Source organism: Manis javanica, chromosome 6, assembly GCF_040802235.1.
Source record: "Manis javanica isolate MJ-LG chromosome 6, MJ_LKY, whole genome shotgun sequence".
NCBI classification, from domain to species: Eukaryota; Metazoa; Chordata; class Mammalia; order Pholidota; family Manidae; genus Manis; species Manis javanica.
In genome coordinates this window covers 6,617,960-6,634,917 of record NC_133161.1, presented here as the reverse complement: position 1 = coordinate 6,634,917, position 16,958 = coordinate 6,617,960, and the positions used below count along the sequence as shown (strand labels likewise).

The window sequence follows — 16,958 nt, the reverse complement described above, 5'->3', positions numbered from 1 at the left end:
TTTCTGTACAAGTCGCATTTGGTTTTGTTTCAAGTTTTACTAATTTCTATATGTAAATAAAAGATACGATTGTGCAAACCGATATTCCCAGTGTCTTCCTGTAGTCTGAAAGGCTGCATTCCTTAGACTGAATAATTTTTTTAAGATCTTTAGAATTTTTAAAGTCAAAGGACAGAAGACATTTTAAGATCTTAAAAATTTTTTGAAGATGTAAGCCCCCTTGTCCTTTGTTCCCAGACGCGCATGCTCATTTGTGACTTCGTCCAGCGACTTCGTACAGCCTGTGAGATTCAGTGCCCACGTGATGGTTCTGTTTGACACACGTAAGGACTGAGTGGGGTAATAAACTGACAACCTGACACAGGAAATAATATCCTGGTTCACACATGGGGAAATTGAGGCAAGGGGCATTGCCACTAGTAAGTAGAAGAGCTGGGATTTGAATGTGGCAGCCCAGCCTGGGGACCACACTCCCTACCACTCACTGCTGAGTCTGGAAAAGTCCACAGAGGAAGTGCTTATACTTGAAGATGCACCTTTGTTCAGGCTCTAACCAGCAGTACAAGGAGCAGCAGTCTAAGATGAGCCCGTCTGCTCTCCTGGGACAACTTCCTGGACAAGGAGGGTGACCAGGAGCAGCCCGGCTCCCACACAGGCAGTTCAAGAGCCGGAAGCTGTTTCTCAGGCGCCCGTGGGTCACTTGAACAGCAGTCTCGGCTGTTAGGAAAGTGGCTGCTCAGGCGGGGAGAGAGTGTTGGCTTCAGTCTGTCCCCTGAAGGAGGAGAGACCCCAGGCCAGGGGTCCCAGTGCACTGCACTCTGCTCCCAGCATCGGTACGGCTCCCCGGAGAATTGAGTCACAGGGAACCACGTCCTGGTCTGCACCTCATTTCCTTTGTTTGCAGTCTCGTGGTTGACAGTTCGTCCCCCTGTGCAAACACTCTCTGGCCAAAGGACAGAATGGAGGTGGCGACCGAGACCCCCCAGAGGGGCTCAGCTCTGCAGCATGGCTTCCAGCCTGTGGCTCCATAGGCCTCATAGCAAGTGGCTCCCAGGGCCCGGTGGTGAGTACTTGCAGATTACTCATCAAGCTAACCTACCTCCGGTGGGTCGAGGTTTCAGAAGTGGAAGAAAGCAGAGCTAAAGGAGTCCAAGTGAAGTTCCTGAAAAGTTCTTGCACTTAGGTAAGTTTTAAAAGTTAAAGGCTATGTATGGTTCCCACCTTTTTTTTAGAATATCGTCTTTTTCGAACAGCCTTATAAAGATGCCCCGCCCACGGACTCCTCCCTCGGCTAGGGAGGCCCCTCCGGCTCCACTCCTGCCCCCGGCCGGACAGATGCGCTGCAAAGCGCAGAGCCGCACCAGAACTTGTGTTGAGGGTGGGAAATATGACATCTTGCTGGGACCTCGAGTTTATTCAGGATCAAGACTGCCCTTGGGTAAGTGTCAGGGAGCTCGGGACAGTGACCGGAGGGGCAGTCGGTCAGGGATCCCTTAGCCTCGAGCCCCATGCTCCGTGCCCGCCCCCCGCCCCCCGCCCATTAGGTGAATGTTACCATTTAACGGGTGGAAAGAACACAAGGTTGTCCAGGAGGCTCCGTTCCTTACATGTTAACTGTTTTTCTAAGAAATGGGAAGTCATTTTGCCCAGAATGTACTTCTCAGGAAGACCTGAGTAGCAGTCCTCTGAGGCTGCATCGAGGAAGGGGCCCAGGAGCTCTCAAACCCTCTGGGGGCCTGCACCTACAGGCCTACCCGGGGTAGCACTGGTGACAGAACTGGTACAACCCGCCTGAGTTTCAGTTGCTCACGTTCCACTGTGGGTGCCGTGGCCTGAGGAAACCACTTCCTCTCCCTTGGGGAGGAGACGGGAAGGTGGGATAGCCTTGGGTGGGCAGGGGAGGCCCTCGGGCGGGGCACTTGCTAGACAGGCCCGTGGCCTTCAGTGCCTTTGAGAGAGAGCAGCCAGGATGGTAAACACAGGCCCCTAAGCAGCAGGTCAGCGGACCAAAGGGCACCTGGAATTCAAAGCAGTTTTATTGACCAAACAGTTAATGATGGCCTATGTCCTTGCTGAACACTGGCATCTAATTTCCCTTTGAAAAAAATTTAGGTGCTACCATACCGATGAAAAATCAAACATACTGACCTGGCATTTGAATTGAATCCCCTTTACTAAAGACACTTTTTTCTTTTTTTTAAGGAATCACATTAACTTGGCTGTGTGGATTAAGTGACTTAAGTGTATATACCTGAATCATATCTTTCCAGTTCACGCATCCATCCGCGGCAGGCCAAGCAATGATTTCATCATAACAGGTGAGTGGACTTTTTTTAAACCACTTTATAGGGTATGGTTGACATACACGAGGCTGTGCATGCTTGATGTACTGGGCCTCTTCTAATACTGGGTGTTCTGCACACCTCTCACTGGAACTCTTTCCAACAAAGGACTGCAAGCATTTATTTCAGCTAATTCCAGTAGGTCCAAAGTTCATACAACTTCAACCAATACTTAGGTCCCTTCACAATGTTCACATTAGGAACCTACATTGGCCCATTTACAAGTTTAAATTCCACAATTTGTTGGTTCACATTGATGGACTTTTCATGGATAATGGGGGGCAGCTGTGAACACCTTGGGCAAAAGGTGGAACTTGGGCCCTCAAATCACTGAATGGATACACTCAAGGCTGGAGACTGACTGAGCCAGACAATAATGAGAAATTAGCAGTTTCTAGGTGGTTAATTGTAATTTTTAATAAGTTAGAGTATAAACTGAAAATAATTTTGACAAGCAGGAGTGTCAGTTCATGGTGCCCTCAAACCTGCCTGCAGTGTTAGTCCAGGGGTGAGGTGCTGCCTGGGCCTGGCTGTCCAGCCTCTTACAGCCACTGGCCGCCTTCCTGTGGTTTTCTGGCCATTGGGAGAAAAAGCTTCAAGGGATCAGACAGACCAACAGGCAAACCGTTGGGCTGTCGTCGTCCTCGATGACGATGCAATACCCCTGAAGCGTCTGTACCCCGATACGGTCCTGCGCTCTTCTGTATCTGTCCTGCTTGCTCTGCATTTCCTTTGGTAGACAAGTAAACCCCAGGCCCACACACACCCAGGAGGGGGACTCTTGGGCTGTGTGGGAGAGCAGTTTTTAAACTTCACTTTTTCCCAGATTTTCTTTGCTAATTAGGTGTTTGAATACTTTATATGTCCAGCTCTGGGCTTTTCCCTCATTATAAATAAAGGAAAATCTAAAGCACAATGGATCTGATGAAGATGTCCTTCATCAAATGGGAACATGTTGCATATTTCTGCTCAGAATCTTCATGAAGCTGCTGAATAGGACACTGGAGAGGCACATTTTAAATCCAAGTACAAAAAGCTTGCTGTTCATTAAGAATAAGCAGATGGTGCTCAGACTGGCTCCTCTCCATCAACACCCCTCTTATTGTCTGGATGATGCATTTAGGTTTCAGGTGTATAAATGAGCAGAACCTCCCCAGACTTGAGGACCCACCTCCTGGCTTTTCACACCTGGGGACAGGTTGGGAGCTGTTACCAGTAGAAAGTTGTGGCTGGAATGAGCTGCCCATCAGTAGACACTGTTCGGGTAGAAATCACGTGGGGTCCTGTGCAGGCACGACACAGAAATGGGCTCCATTCATGCTGACGGCCAAGGGCAAGCCCTGTGATTACTCTGCGTGCCAGTGAGCAGCCGCCAGCGGAGCGTACGGCCCGTTACCAGGGGAGACGCATCATCGGAGACGCCGTACAGCAGCACTGTCCTCCAGCCTCAGCGTGGCAGAGAACGGATAACACGAGATCACCACCTAAGGCCAGGTCTTTCTGTCGCCAAAGCTAAGGGGCAGATTTTTTTTCATTTAGGGCCCACAGCACTACGGCTTGTGCATCAGTGCAACAGAAACCAGAGTCTTGTCAGTGTGTGCATAATTGGAATGGATGGTAAGTTTTTAATTTTTACATTAAATATTATCACATAAATATTTTACCTTACTCTAGAAAAGGCACCCACCCACCACAGACCGATACAGCTGTTTTGAGGGTTACTCATAATAACGCTGTTTGAAAGTTACGCTGCTGCTCCGAGAGATAAACAGCACAGCCGTAAGGTGGCCAGGGAGCAAGAACCCCACTCCCTTGATACTTTTAAGGGTTTTTTTTAACCCCTTTGTTCAAGATATAAAATTGGTTTGGTTATAGGCATCCATTTACATAACTGCATTTCTAAAGGACTGTATCTAGACTAATGGCATTTAGAGCTGAAGAGGCTTAAACCTGCAGAATGAGGCCCAGAGGAGTCATATGCTGGGCCACTCAGCCGACTGGAACCTGCCCTGCCCGTCTCAGGAGGCAAGCGGTGTTATTCAATCACAGATATAATCAATACCAATATTATAATCAGGCAGATAATCAACTGGGTATGTTGTGTGTAAATACAGATTATAATTAAATAGCAACTAAAAGAGTCAGAGAATGACAACTAAAAACCGAGTTACATGTGGGTCTGTTTTCTCAGTGGAGACTCAGCCCTGCTCCCCGTCTGCTGGTGAGGCTGTGTGACAGACGACTCAGCAAGGGAAGTTCAAGTATTCTTTATTCAGAGTTGAAAAATGGACCACACTGCATTATTGCAAAAATCCACTGGTACAAAACACTTTGCAGCTGGTGAGAAGGCAATAAAAAGTTGATTTTTAAACTCATTACTATAAATTACTCTTACAGTACTTTGCAAATTCAGAATTTCAAACTGCATTTTCTTTTTCTAAATTGCCCACAGTACTCGAGGTTCCTGAAGCTAAGGCAGCTGTTCCACAGAGGAGGGGGGGGGATGAGGAGGTAGCAGATGTCAAGGGATTTCCATTTCTCTTTCGATGCCCACGTACTTCAGAGCATCAGCCTGGCTGTATCTGAAAAGGCATGAAAAAGGAATGGCCACTGTCCTGCGCCTCTGCCTGCTCTGCACCCGCCTCCGGGCCGCACGAGCCTGCCTCTCCTTCCGAGCAAGGGCCAGCGGGAAGAGAGCAGAGACGTTGCGCTGAGGCTCGCTCAGGTCCTGGTGGGTGGGGTGCAGACCCCGCCTTCCCCCCCACAACAGTCTGTCTGTAAGCAGCTACAGGATTAAATGTGTAACTTGTCAGTTCGTCCCACAGAGCCTGACAATGTCATACCGGCCAAAGGCCGGTGGCCAAGCAGGACACTGGCCAAGGGTGCCTTAACATTCAGAGACCCCAACAGCAAGGTAAGGAGTAAGCACTCCGACGAGAGAGAATGAAGTGGACGTGAATGTAGTAACACTGAAGGCAAACAAGGCTGCAGAACCAGTTATGAACAGAGGCAGCCTATAGGCCCCAGACGACAGAGCAAAAAATAGAGCTTTCTGCATTGTTTTTACTCTGTAATAGAAACTACATTACCAAGAAGATGTGGGACATATACACAATGGAAGACTATTCAGCCTTAAGAAGAAAACAGATTCTACCATTCGCAACCACATGGATGGAGCTGGAGGGTATTATGCTCAGTGAAATAAGTCAGGCCGAGAAAGGTAAGTACCAAATGATTTCCCTCATTTGTGGAGTATAACAACGAAGCAAAACTGCAGGAACAAAATAGCAGCAGAAGCACAGAACCCAAGAATGGACTAATAATTACCAAAGGGAAAGGAACTGGGGAGGATGGGTGGGAAGGGAGGGATAAGGGCAGGAAGAAAAGAAAGGGGGCATTACGATTAGCATGTATAGCATTGGGGGGCCACGGGTAGGGCTGTGCAACACAGAGAAGACAAGTAGTGATTTTACAGCATGGACAGATTTTACAGCATGTTGATGGACAGTGACTGTGAACGGGGATGTGGGGGGGAGGGGGACTTGGTGAAGGGGGGAGCCTAGTAAACAATGTTCTTCATGTAATTGTAGATTAATGATACCAAAATAAAAAAAATAAAATAAGAAAAAAAGAAACTACATTACCAAGAAAGCACACCCAAGCTCCCCTCAGTGCCCACAGCAAATGATGACCCTGAACCAACTCCTCTACAAGGAGCTGGAAGCCTCTGTCCACAGCTCAGAGACTGGGCAGAAAAGGCCCTCAAGTCACACTAGAAATGTACTGTTACTCACCTGTAATCAAAAAACAGCTCTTCACCAGTCTGGATGGCTCTCTTAGCAAAAATCCCTATCCTGTGATCTCCATTAACCATCATAACTGCAAAAAGATACACAGCAGTGTCCGTGAGCTGGATGAAGACAGGCCACAGGGAAGCAGCTGACTCGTTCCATTCTAAACACCTGCCCCAGAAGCACCAAGCCGCCCCACTGGGCCAGAAAGGGAAGTCCGGCCGTCACACTATCGGAACTCCAGCCCCGGGAGCACCTACCTTTGGCGTAGCAGTTCGGATTTACTGAATGATTTGCAAAACGGATTTTGTTACCCTTGCGGGTTGCATCCACCACAAAATCTGAAGAGAAAAAAGGCACAGTCTGTAACAATTTCAGTAATACACCAATAAATACGAAGCTGTTACAATTCTGGAAATACAACTAGTTACAGTTCTTTAAGGTTTACCTTCAGTAGCAAAACAGTCAACCAACTTCAGAATGAGACGACATTTGGAAGAAAATGCACTGTGCTGGGTTAAAATTGTCTCAAATGCTGTTCATTATCAACTACACATAATATTTACTGACCAACGCACTGCAAAAAGTACTGTCTCCCAACATCAAGAGTCGTCATTTTCACCATTACGGTTTTTGTTAACACTGTTCATGGGACATGTTTCTGCAAGAACCGGTCCTACTTGTTTCATCGGAGAGTCATTCTGAGCCGTTAGGTGTTGAGCACTGGCAGCACCACCACGGCCGATGTTCTCTACCCAAGAGCACCTGTCTGCGGACGCTGTGCCCTCGTGGTCCCTGGGCTCCGTGCGAAGGACGCCCTCCCCTCCAGTGATGGCGTCCAGCCTGGGCCGGCGGACAGGAAATCCAGGAGGTGCTCACATGAAAGTGCTCTTACATGCGTGCTATCAACCCCTGGGCTTTCTGAGCGCATTCCTGACTCCCTTCTACTTGAAGCCAGTGGAAGGGCTCCCAATGCAGCGTAGGAGCCAGCCCGCCACCTACCATTATTCAAGTTGAACAGAAAGCTGCACATGTACTTGTCATACACTTTCCCTCTCCGGTCTGCTTCATCTTGGGAAATAATCTAAGAAAGACAGGATAAGACTGTTTTGGATCCAGTCATCACCACTGGCCAGAAAACACACAAAAGCTCATCACGAGAATCACAGATGTTGTTGAGGACACTCCACAAAGAAAAGGGTCACTGTGGCCAATTCGTTTCCATTCAGTCTGCATGCTGATACATCAGAGAACGTTTCAAGGGCTTCACCTCAGAAATGTTTTTATTGGATAAAAAATGCAAACTGGGTAGGTTAATTTCAAATGGAAGCTTAGACCTGTAGCTTTTCCCTGACTCTACAACTAAACAGGCATTATTTCTGGTCAGACCCAGTGGACCCACCCCATGAAGTCAGGGCCACCACATCAATGCCTGTGGTGGGCGCATGGCTCACGGCCTGACACTGGCTCACTCTTCCTTACCTCACCACAGTATTCCGAGATGAATTCATTTTTCTGCACAGGATCTTTGATGAAAATCCCCCAGCCAGCCACATCAGATGGGGCCAGCAGCAAATGCTGGAAAATAAAGCAATCATACGATCAGAGGAGGGGCACAAAGTAGGATCTCCTAAGTCCGCAGACCAATTCTAACACAGTAATTCCACCAGACTGTCCACGGGGGCTGCAGAGCCCTGAACGGAGGGGTCAACTTCATGACTGCTGCCAAAGGGGCTGAAACACTGCGAAACGCTGTTTGGTTTCTGGTGAATCGTGGCACTTGGGCCCTTCAGCAAGGGTTCCTGTGGTGGCGACACCCCACCCCCGCAAAGTGACCCCCATCACCAGCTGCCGCCCTTTCGGTTCGAGCCCTGAGGGACACCCCCCGGGTGCTTCACTAGCCCTGTCCCGACAGGACAGCCTGCACGCCCGCCAGCATGGCCCATTTCTATGCTTTCGTCCCATATTTCCTTTTGACCTTTAAGAAGGCTCCCTGATCACCTAAGCTCCTGACTGTTCCTATTCTGATCCGGCCTATTCTCCCATCAGGAAGATTTTCCAGGACCTCCCTGGTCAGAAACTGAATTAGCTAAATAATGTTAAACAGACGAGACCCAGTTGGTTAAAGCATCCACATAGTTTTCTGTCTTAGGAGTTAAAATATGTCTACAAAGACGATGTCAACCTGAACACGACCACCTGCTCTCAGAACGAGCTGAAGGCGCGTCTCACAGGGAGAGCGAGTGTGGGACGGGGAGACAGGCTGGGGGTGAGCGGCGGCTGTGAACGCTGTGGTCCCGGTCACATCACGCAACAGCTCGGAAGCTAAGACACAAACACTCTGCGCACGCTGGAGGGTGGCCAGTCTGCAGCCTTGTCTGGAGCCAGGACGCCCGGATTTGAGATCCTACCCCTTTCCTCACCTGTGAAGCGACGTTAACGGCTCTTCCTGATGCAGAATTCTGAGGATTGGGAGTTAACACGCAGGCGAGGCCTGCTATGTTAAATGTCAGCTATTCATTTATTTTGTTCAGTAATAAACTTCCTGGGTGCTACAATTAAAAATCACCTGCATGCAATTCCCAGGCTTCAGTTATACAATTCCTGGCTATGTTGTTTCCAAGGTTATTAAAGAAACTGGAACTAAGTCTGTAAAATCTACCGTTGGCAATTTCTGTCTTTCACTCTGAACAAGAAGGAACCTTGAGTACTACTACTTCAGTAAGAAAGGGACTTTATTTGCTTTAAGGAGACATAAATTCAAATCGTTTATTAAAAAACTAGGAAAATCCCTCCTATTCCAAATCTGGTGCAATGAAGACCTGGCTGCCTCTCAGACTTTACAGGTTCACCCGACGCCAGAGTAGGGAGATTGCCCCCAGGGTGTACCGCCTGATGACACACCAGCCAACTCCCTCTATCAGCACCATCACCAGTACTTTCTGGCCCCAGCCGAATGGTCTGATACCGCCCTGGCGCCAACATCATTCAAGAAGCAGCTAAAAACGGTCACCCAGGAGGGACAGTGCCGTACCTTTTTGGAGCCCCGCTGAATACTACAGTTCTTGCAAGACACGTTCTTGCTGTCCCAGTGGTCAGCAGCTCCGCACGTAAGGCAGAGGTCGGGGTCGCACTCGCGCACAGCCAGGTAGCATGGGCACTGCTTGGTGTTGCACTGTGCTTTGCAGCGGCAGCCGGGAAAGCGGTTCTGGCCTTAGAGAGACGGTGTCCTTGGTGAAAATGGGCAGGCAGCACAGACAAGTGTGCCGAGCCCCTGGCTCAGGCTCCCTGCCCAGGCTTACCCCCTGCAGTGAGGAGCCTGAAGGCACAGGAGGGTTAAGGCTGCCAGGCTGAAAGGGTCGCCACCGAACGCTTGCTTTTCCATTTCACTTGTTAAATAGTACATGCACTTAAAAGTTCTTTCGTTTACAAAGTAGGTGTAAAGGGAGGGTTTGGACTAAATAATACTCATGGTTTTTGACCACTCTATGGCAGTCCAGAATTCTAGATGCTTCCTTGGTATCCAAGCTTCATGTGCAGCTTCATTCATTGCCATTACTACACTTTCACTACACACACCTGACAACTTCTAGATTGCCCTTACATGGTGGACTGAGTTTACTATGGTTTAATTTAGATGACCAAATAAAAATCTCCTTCAATCCAAATTTGGCTAACCTGCCTGCATACACACCAGGAGAGATGCTGCCACAGTGCCCATGACGGGGCTCCATAAATCCCTGCAGAATAAATAGATTTCCTAAAGGAAACAACAGGCAAGAGCAGCCAGGGTTTTTTTTCTGATTTAAAGTACTATTTTTAATTGCTGACCAAAAGCCTATTTAATTCTCATGCATCAAAGCAGCACATACTTACACTCTGAACTACACTGACAAAACTTTTCACAAAAATTTTGTGCTATCACACAAGGGCACGAACTGTCACAAGGCTGCCGTGGATGGTCACAGGGTTGATAGTTGTAAACGTGGTTAGAAGAGCCGTCTGCACAAAGATAACAGCATGCAGGTCACTCTAGAGAGCTCTAAGCCGAGCACACACAATGAACAAGGACACACTTCCCTCCTCCCAGCCCTCCCAGCCTCTGCAGCTCAAAGGGGTTTCCTCACTGTATTTACGTCACACACATTCCTGTTTCCAAAATGATGGCAGAAACTACACCCCATCCCCCAAGAGCACTTCTCCTTTAACTGCCTGTCTTACACAGTCTGTCCAGCCAGCTTTCATCCTCCACTTAAACTGGTCTGATGTACACAAGATCAGAATATCCGATGTTGTGATCTATCAGAATATCTAATCTAGTTACTATTCTAGAATAAATGAGACGTAAGTTAGTAATGAAGTTGAATGGAAAGAAGCTAACCTTTCTTCAGCTGTATCTTTCTGCAGTGTGCAGCCCACAACCTGCAAAACAATAAAAGCGGTCTTCATGAAGCTAGAGCATGTAAGTCACAGCACAAAACAAACAGGAGCTGTTTAACAGAGGGCTGTGCATCGTGAATACAGCAGTTCTTTAAAACCACGTAGCTGTGAAAGAGTCACACACAACCCAGCTCCCAATAGCCACCAGTGTGGGGCAGGGTATGTCCACCTACTGGTTTATTCTGACATGGACGATGCTGACACTGCATTCTTGCTCTGATTTCAGGCAGCTTTAATCATTCAGTTGAGCTATATGGTCAAAAAGATTTCAACCAAAAAATTCAGAAGAATCTACTAAAGCCTAAATTCCTGTGGGAAAGACTTGTAAGTTCTTTGAAGTTGACCCTACATTTATTCAAGAAATGTAACATAAGCAGGTATACGATTTGTGGAGCATAACTTAAATGCTCCTTTAGCTAACACCCAACTATGCTTCTAAAAAAGGTGGCAGGCCAGGGAGTTATCCCTCCAGTGTTCTGGCTTCCAAATCAAGTCAACCTGAAAACACTGACTGCCCTTCATCCCTCACTCACAAGCCCTTGGAAAGGTAACACGCACACAGGCTTCAAGCAGGTGGCCACTCTGAACAGGATGCAGTGCCGCCCGTGTGGCAGATCCAGGCCCCTGGAACCCCACGGGCTCCGTGCACAACAGCCCTCCCCAGATTTACAGGGACTGTTTACGTGTCCATTACTGCAGAAGCTGTGACATGCCTCTCTTAACCAAAATGCAGCACGGCAACCACAGTCTTTATAACTGTCGACACACTAGATCTACGGAGAGCTGCCGTGTTCTTACAGGAGAAGGCCAGCGACTGCCCAGGGACACAAGACTCCACAGCTCTGTTTTGGCCGCCGTTTAAGTCTCTGTTCAATAGGGAGGAGAAGGAATGCTGCCCATGGAGGCGCTGGCCCGTGGCACTTGGTGCCCACCCGGAGCAACTGTGCAGCAACTCACCGGTGTTTCCTTTTCTTCTTCCTTGGAGGAGTATCGACATCTTCGGCAGGGGCGGGAGCTATGATGCTGGATTCTTTGACTCGAAACTCGTACACCTGGCAAGAGGCACAGGCAGAGCCGTGAGGACCCTCTACATGCCAGGAACATGGGTCGGCTCCGGGATTCTGATGGGTGCCAGGAACAAGGCAGACAGCAAGACAGGTGCCTTCCTGACCCTCAGGCAGGGAGAGGGGCTACAGTTACATCCTGGTGAACAGTCTCAAGGTTAAATCTAAATTCCTACTGGCTTTTTTAAATCCACTGCCACCTAACCTGAAACACAGAACTTGGAAGAATCATTTTCTTTCACCTCCTCCCAGTGGGGGGTAAAATTTTTACTTAATTTCAGAAGAGGAACAGGAGCTTAATAATAACCAAGACAAGAACTGCTCTTATGTATAGACAACGGCTGTACACTTACTTCCCTCTGTCTGAAGCTCTTAAGCAGTACCTTTGTCAGACACACGCACCTGTCTGCACGTCTTGGTCCCGATCAGCCGGGCAATGGCGCAGAAGTTGTCGTAGTACGTGCCGATGAGAACTCTGAACATAGAGGCCTCAGCTCCGCTCCACTCCACGTTCTCGGGAGGCTCACTATTTGGCTTCATCTTTATTGGTGTCTGACATCGAGAATTTGCTTCTACAAAACCAAAATCAGCACTGGTCAAGAGGTGACAATTGGAGAACAGTACGGAGGAGCCCTCAGGGTGAGCGCAAGAGCCGGAAGGGAACCGTGTCTAGCGAAGGCTAGAAACACTACGGATGAGCTGTCCCCGCGGAAACCAGGAAGGCGGGCGCCCTTTCACACAACCTCCTAAAATGAAAGCAGATGGGGCCATACTTTCTTATTCATGGTAATTCATACGACTGGAAGGACAACTAAAATCTAATCACCAACAACAGTAAACTGAATGATCTGAATTCACCACACTCTGAGAAAAAAGGAGAAAGGAAAACATACACATGAAAATAAACTCGATCCTCAAATACCCCCGATGGGCCGCCACCCCCGCAGGCTAGGCGTGGGTCCGGGGCAGGGGGCAGGAGGGCTCGGCGCACATCCTCGGGGGTCCCTCTGGGCTGGAACTCCTCACGGGGACTAGCCAACCGCTACAGCACCCTCAGTCGCCCCAGCACCCAAGTCTCCGAGCAAAGGGCAAACCCGGCCCCCGGCGCATCGCACCCGAGGAGCTGGACGTCTCGTCCTTTTTCTCCTCCTCCTCCTTATCGTTGTTCTCCCCGCCGGTCTCCGCCCCGGCCTCCCTGTCGCTGTCCGTGTCCTTTGACTCCAGCACGTTGATGGTGGGGGTGCTGGGCCGGCTGCTGTTGGGAAGCCGGCCCCTCCGGCGGCCTCCGGGGCGCTTGGGCGGCGTCTTTATCCGCTCGGCTGTGAGCGCGGCCGCGAACTCCTTCGCTCCCTCCTACAAAGTGAGAAACCCAGGCATCAAGGTCAAGGTCTATGACTCATTTTGGTGAAGGAGAAAAGGGACTGCATAAGGCAAGCTAAATTTTCATATCCATTTTTCACAAATCATTTGTATATTTAACTTGTTTTCTATCTGCTTTTGATAGTTTGAAAATTTCAGAAAGATAAATATGAGTTCTATATATTGTTAGAGCAGTGCAAAATCAGGCAAGACTGTTCTCCATTTGTGAATTTAATAATTTAAAACATAGAATATACTTTGTGTAACATATAGTCCACTTAAAAGTCGATTATTACGAGACTCATGTACCTGACGTGCGCCTAGTCAGACTCTCCTATTTCAGGGCTTCTAAAGATGGTAACATGCTGACTGTCATTCCTGCCTTACTCTTCAGACATACAATTATAAAATCATAAAATTCCTGTAAGGGATGTACAGCCCCAGGGAGGCATGAGAGGAACTCGAGGACCAGGCCGGGGGGTCACATTCGCATCGCAAAGTGCAGGAGTCCAGCCTCAGGGCGTATAGACAATGGTTTACAGAGAGACCGCAGACACGTTTTAGATGAGCCAAATAAAGCTCTGCCTCATAAAGAACATTATAAAATAGTGCTCAAGAATTCCATTTTTAGTGACAAAAGAAGGGAGAAGTTTGAGAGCAGCCAACAGTTTATACTTCATTTCTACAAAAACCAAATTGCTTAAAAATAGGATACCTTCTGCAGGTGCCATTCAATGAATCTTCTGTCCAAAATCCAACAGGCAATATATACCCATTTAGTTCCTAGGTAGGAGTGGCTTGGTTCAAAGAGGGGAAATGGTAAAAATAAGATAGTACCCGTAAAAAACAACTTTTCTATGTCATATTTTCCTAAACCCTTACCTTTTCTCCAACATTTAAAAAAAAAAACCTGTGGGACCTAGAATACAGCTCAAATTACAGTGGGTCTAAAGCTCAAAGGAGGGCTGCACCCCTGAAAAGGCTTGGGGACCACGGCAAACAGCTAACTACCCGTTCTGGGGGCGGGCGAGCTGCCGGGGCTGCCACCCCCCTCGGAAACGCTGTGGAAGGCATGAGTCCTTGGCCCTAAAAGACCCAGAAATGTTGCTGAAGAGATTAACAACAGGTAAAGAATAACACACACTTAATGAAGGCCTAAAATGGGCCGTAAGTCAGAGCTGGGAGGGAAACAGCAGGGGTGAAACACCTGCCTATTGGAGGGCCAGTAAAAGCATGGGAACAACAGTATTACGGCTGACTTTGGAGACCTCACCAAGTTCAAAAGTAAGACTTCTCAAATACCTCTGCAACCTTACAGCACTCAAGCTTACCAAATGCTGGTAACACTGTGGTCCACAGGGTTTGTTGTCGAGAGCAGTTTCCGTGTTTTTCCGCTTGTAAGTGTTGGGTGTTGCATGAAATGCTGCAAAAATAAACATAAAATAAACAAACATAACTATGCAATATTTACTTTTTCATTTCCCATTTTCAATGGAAAAAGTCAGTTACCTCACACACTTGCTAATACGTGGTTTGCATCATAGACTTCATTATCACAGTGTGTTCGCGCCCCTGCAGAGCACCTCCACTCCTCCCCAGCCCGTAAGTGGGGAGGGGACAGTGAATTCTGGGATGATCAGTGAGTTCTCATCTTCTTGCAAGGATAACACAATCAGATTGAAAGATACAGAGGACAGACTCAGAATACTAAAATCCAATGTCTTGGATTCAAGGCATAATTCAAGAATGCAGTAAGAACCTATAGTCAGCACCTAACTACTGGAAAATGCAGTGGTCGGATACCTTAGGGTTCAGAAAGGTAGTGTTTGAACTTAAAACCCCTAATAATGTGGGAACAGGTTGACTAGAGCCCGCGGGGACGCAAACAGCAGGGCAGAAGGGCAGGGGGACTCTGGGGCCTCTTGGGAAAGCTCGCTCCCATGGCACAAAGGCACAACTACGAAGGTCCTGTTCAGAATTACACAAGATGGAAATCATTTAAATTTCTATAAAAGCAAGCGATACAGGCTCATGAAGCAAATCATCTAAAAAATATTTGTAAGAAGCCACACTTCTAGCCAAACAACTGAAATAGAAAACAAAAACAGACAAGGGAAAGGAGGAAAAAGAGGACAAAGTTATGTTTTTAAATTCAGTTGAAATTCAAAGTACAAATTCCATATCAAATATGCTGGATTACATTTTGAACATGCACAGAGCCCTCAAATACAAAAACCAAGCACCCGAGGTCCAGGTCGCAGCAGCAGCGTGGAATGACATCAATCCAAAACCAGGATGGCCACTGGCCTGTGCTGGCATAAACACATTTTTAGTAAAGTCTGCTTTAGTTTGAATGGCTCCTCTACCACACCCCATACTGCCTGATGCAGTGAAAATTCAGAGGACGTGTGTACCTGTACACACACGCCACATGCACAGACGGGGACAGGAGCCTCTGCTGGCCCCGCACAGAGGCTGTCACTAAGCCAGAGGGAGGTAACCGCATGCTCATCGGAAGCCTCCATGTGTCTCCAAGATACGAACAAGTTCAGGCTATAAAGGAAAAATTAACGTGCCAATCATCAAAGGTACTTTTAAAAATTAAAAACTGCCATTCTTCTTAATTCACATTGCATCTAGCTAAATAAAGAGAACTGTTCCTGTAACTAGATTTCCATCAGCAGAATTCCAAACTTTAATTCTTTAGGAAAACTAAGAATTCCCTCTTCAGTAATGTCTTGACTATTTAGATTTCCAGAATACTGAAAGTAATCTTTTCAAATAGCAAACCTTAGCAATCCCCTATTTCCAGTGATGACTTTACAAAGAGAACAAAGAGTAACACATGCACCCAGTTGGTTGGCAGTACACATGATCAGACCCCCCCCCATTCCCAGCTCTCCACCGCAGGGAGGGAGAGGGAGACCGCGAGCCTCTACTGGGCTCTGAACTCACTCTCATCAGCACACACCACCCTCTTAAATACTTCCTCTCTGTCATCATGTGGTGACAACAAAATTAATGACCTTATATGTTAACTTCAGCTCAGAGTACTGATCTTGTCTGCTCTGACTGGAACTTGGTTTTAGGAAAAAATTCATACTGGAATATACTTATAGTTAGAACCATAAAAATTCTGTTTATATCACAGATATTAGACTTTCATTTAAAAAGCATATCACATTCCTCAAGGGAGGAACAACCTAAGACAGGCACAGTCGCAGGGGGGCCATCAGGTGAGAAACTGGGGATCAACAGAGGTGAGGCTCAGAACCTCACCCCCCCTGTTTTGAGAGAAATCTTCTGCATCCGTGGATGTTTCGCTGCCCTTGTCTAGCTTGGATTAACACTTAGTCTACAGGCACACACCTGATCATCTACATTTGCCCTCTTACAGCACTAAACTATGTTTTCTACCTTTATCTTGCATCTACGTACCACTTCAGCATTTTATTAAAAATAAAAATAATAATAATAATAAAGGGAGAAATGTGGGATCCACATATAAATCAAGTATAAAAATCAAACGAATATTCATATCTGACCTGATTGTTTATAATTCATGATGCGTGATCAAAACCGAAAGTTTCTGTGATAAATGCCCTTGTACTGTTCACCATGTAAGAATTTATTCACTATGTAAGAATTCGTTCACCATTTAAGAACTTGTTCATTATGCTTCAGAAGATTGGAGACTGACGAGAATTAGGCTTGAGATGGATTAATGATTGTGCATTGAGCATTGACCCCCTATACAGAATTTTATTGTTGTCAACAACCATTTGATAAATAAATATGAGAGATGCCCTCTCAAAAAAAAAAAAAAGCACATCACAGAATGGCGATGTCAGTATCCAGAGCACAGGACAGCAGCAGTGGGCGGAGGCGCACTGAGGCTATAGGCATTCTCTCATTCAATCCTCACAGTATCTGCTGTGTACTAGGATCCTCATCCCCATTTC

General features: G+C 47.3%; 1 protein-coding gene across 18 annotated transcripts in view; it reads right to left on the bottom strand.

The window, feature by feature from the left end:
* Positions 1 to 4,593: 4,593 nt before the first annotated feature.
* The window catches only part of EZH2 (enhancer of zeste 2 polycomb repressive complex 2 subunit), an 86,642-nt gene continuing 74,277 nt past the window's right edge, over positions 4,594 to 16,958 (bottom strand). For 15 of the 18 annotated variants that reach the window (XM_073238274.1, XM_073238268.1, XM_073238270.1 and 12 more), the window contains 12 exons: positions 14,328 to 14,419; positions 12,753 to 12,990; positions 12,040 to 12,209; positions 11,531 to 11,625; positions 10,515 to 10,555; positions 10,010 to 10,135; positions 9,168 to 9,346; positions 7,616 to 7,711; positions 7,136 to 7,217; positions 6,394 to 6,474; positions 6,137 to 6,221; positions 4,594 to 4,924 (listed from right to left, as the gene is read on the bottom strand). In XM_073238274.1, coding sequence (XP_073094375.1) covers positions 4,864 to 4,924; positions 6,137 to 6,221; positions 6,394 to 6,474; positions 7,136 to 7,217; positions 7,616 to 7,711; positions 9,168 to 9,346; positions 10,010 to 10,135; positions 10,515 to 10,555; positions 11,531 to 11,625; positions 12,040 to 12,209; positions 12,753 to 12,990; positions 14,328 to 14,419 — 1,346 coding nt within the window. In that variant the 3' untranslated portion in view covers positions 4,594 to 4,863. The remainder of the gene's footprint in view (positions 4,925 to 6,136; positions 6,222 to 6,393; positions 6,475 to 7,135; positions 7,218 to 7,615; positions 7,712 to 9,167; positions 9,347 to 10,009; positions 10,136 to 10,514; positions 10,556 to 11,530; positions 11,626 to 12,039; positions 12,210 to 12,752; positions 12,991 to 14,327; positions 14,420 to 16,958) is intronic. The other 3 variants (XM_073238273.1, XM_073238278.1, XM_036999400.2) reach the window with 1 other exon arrangement.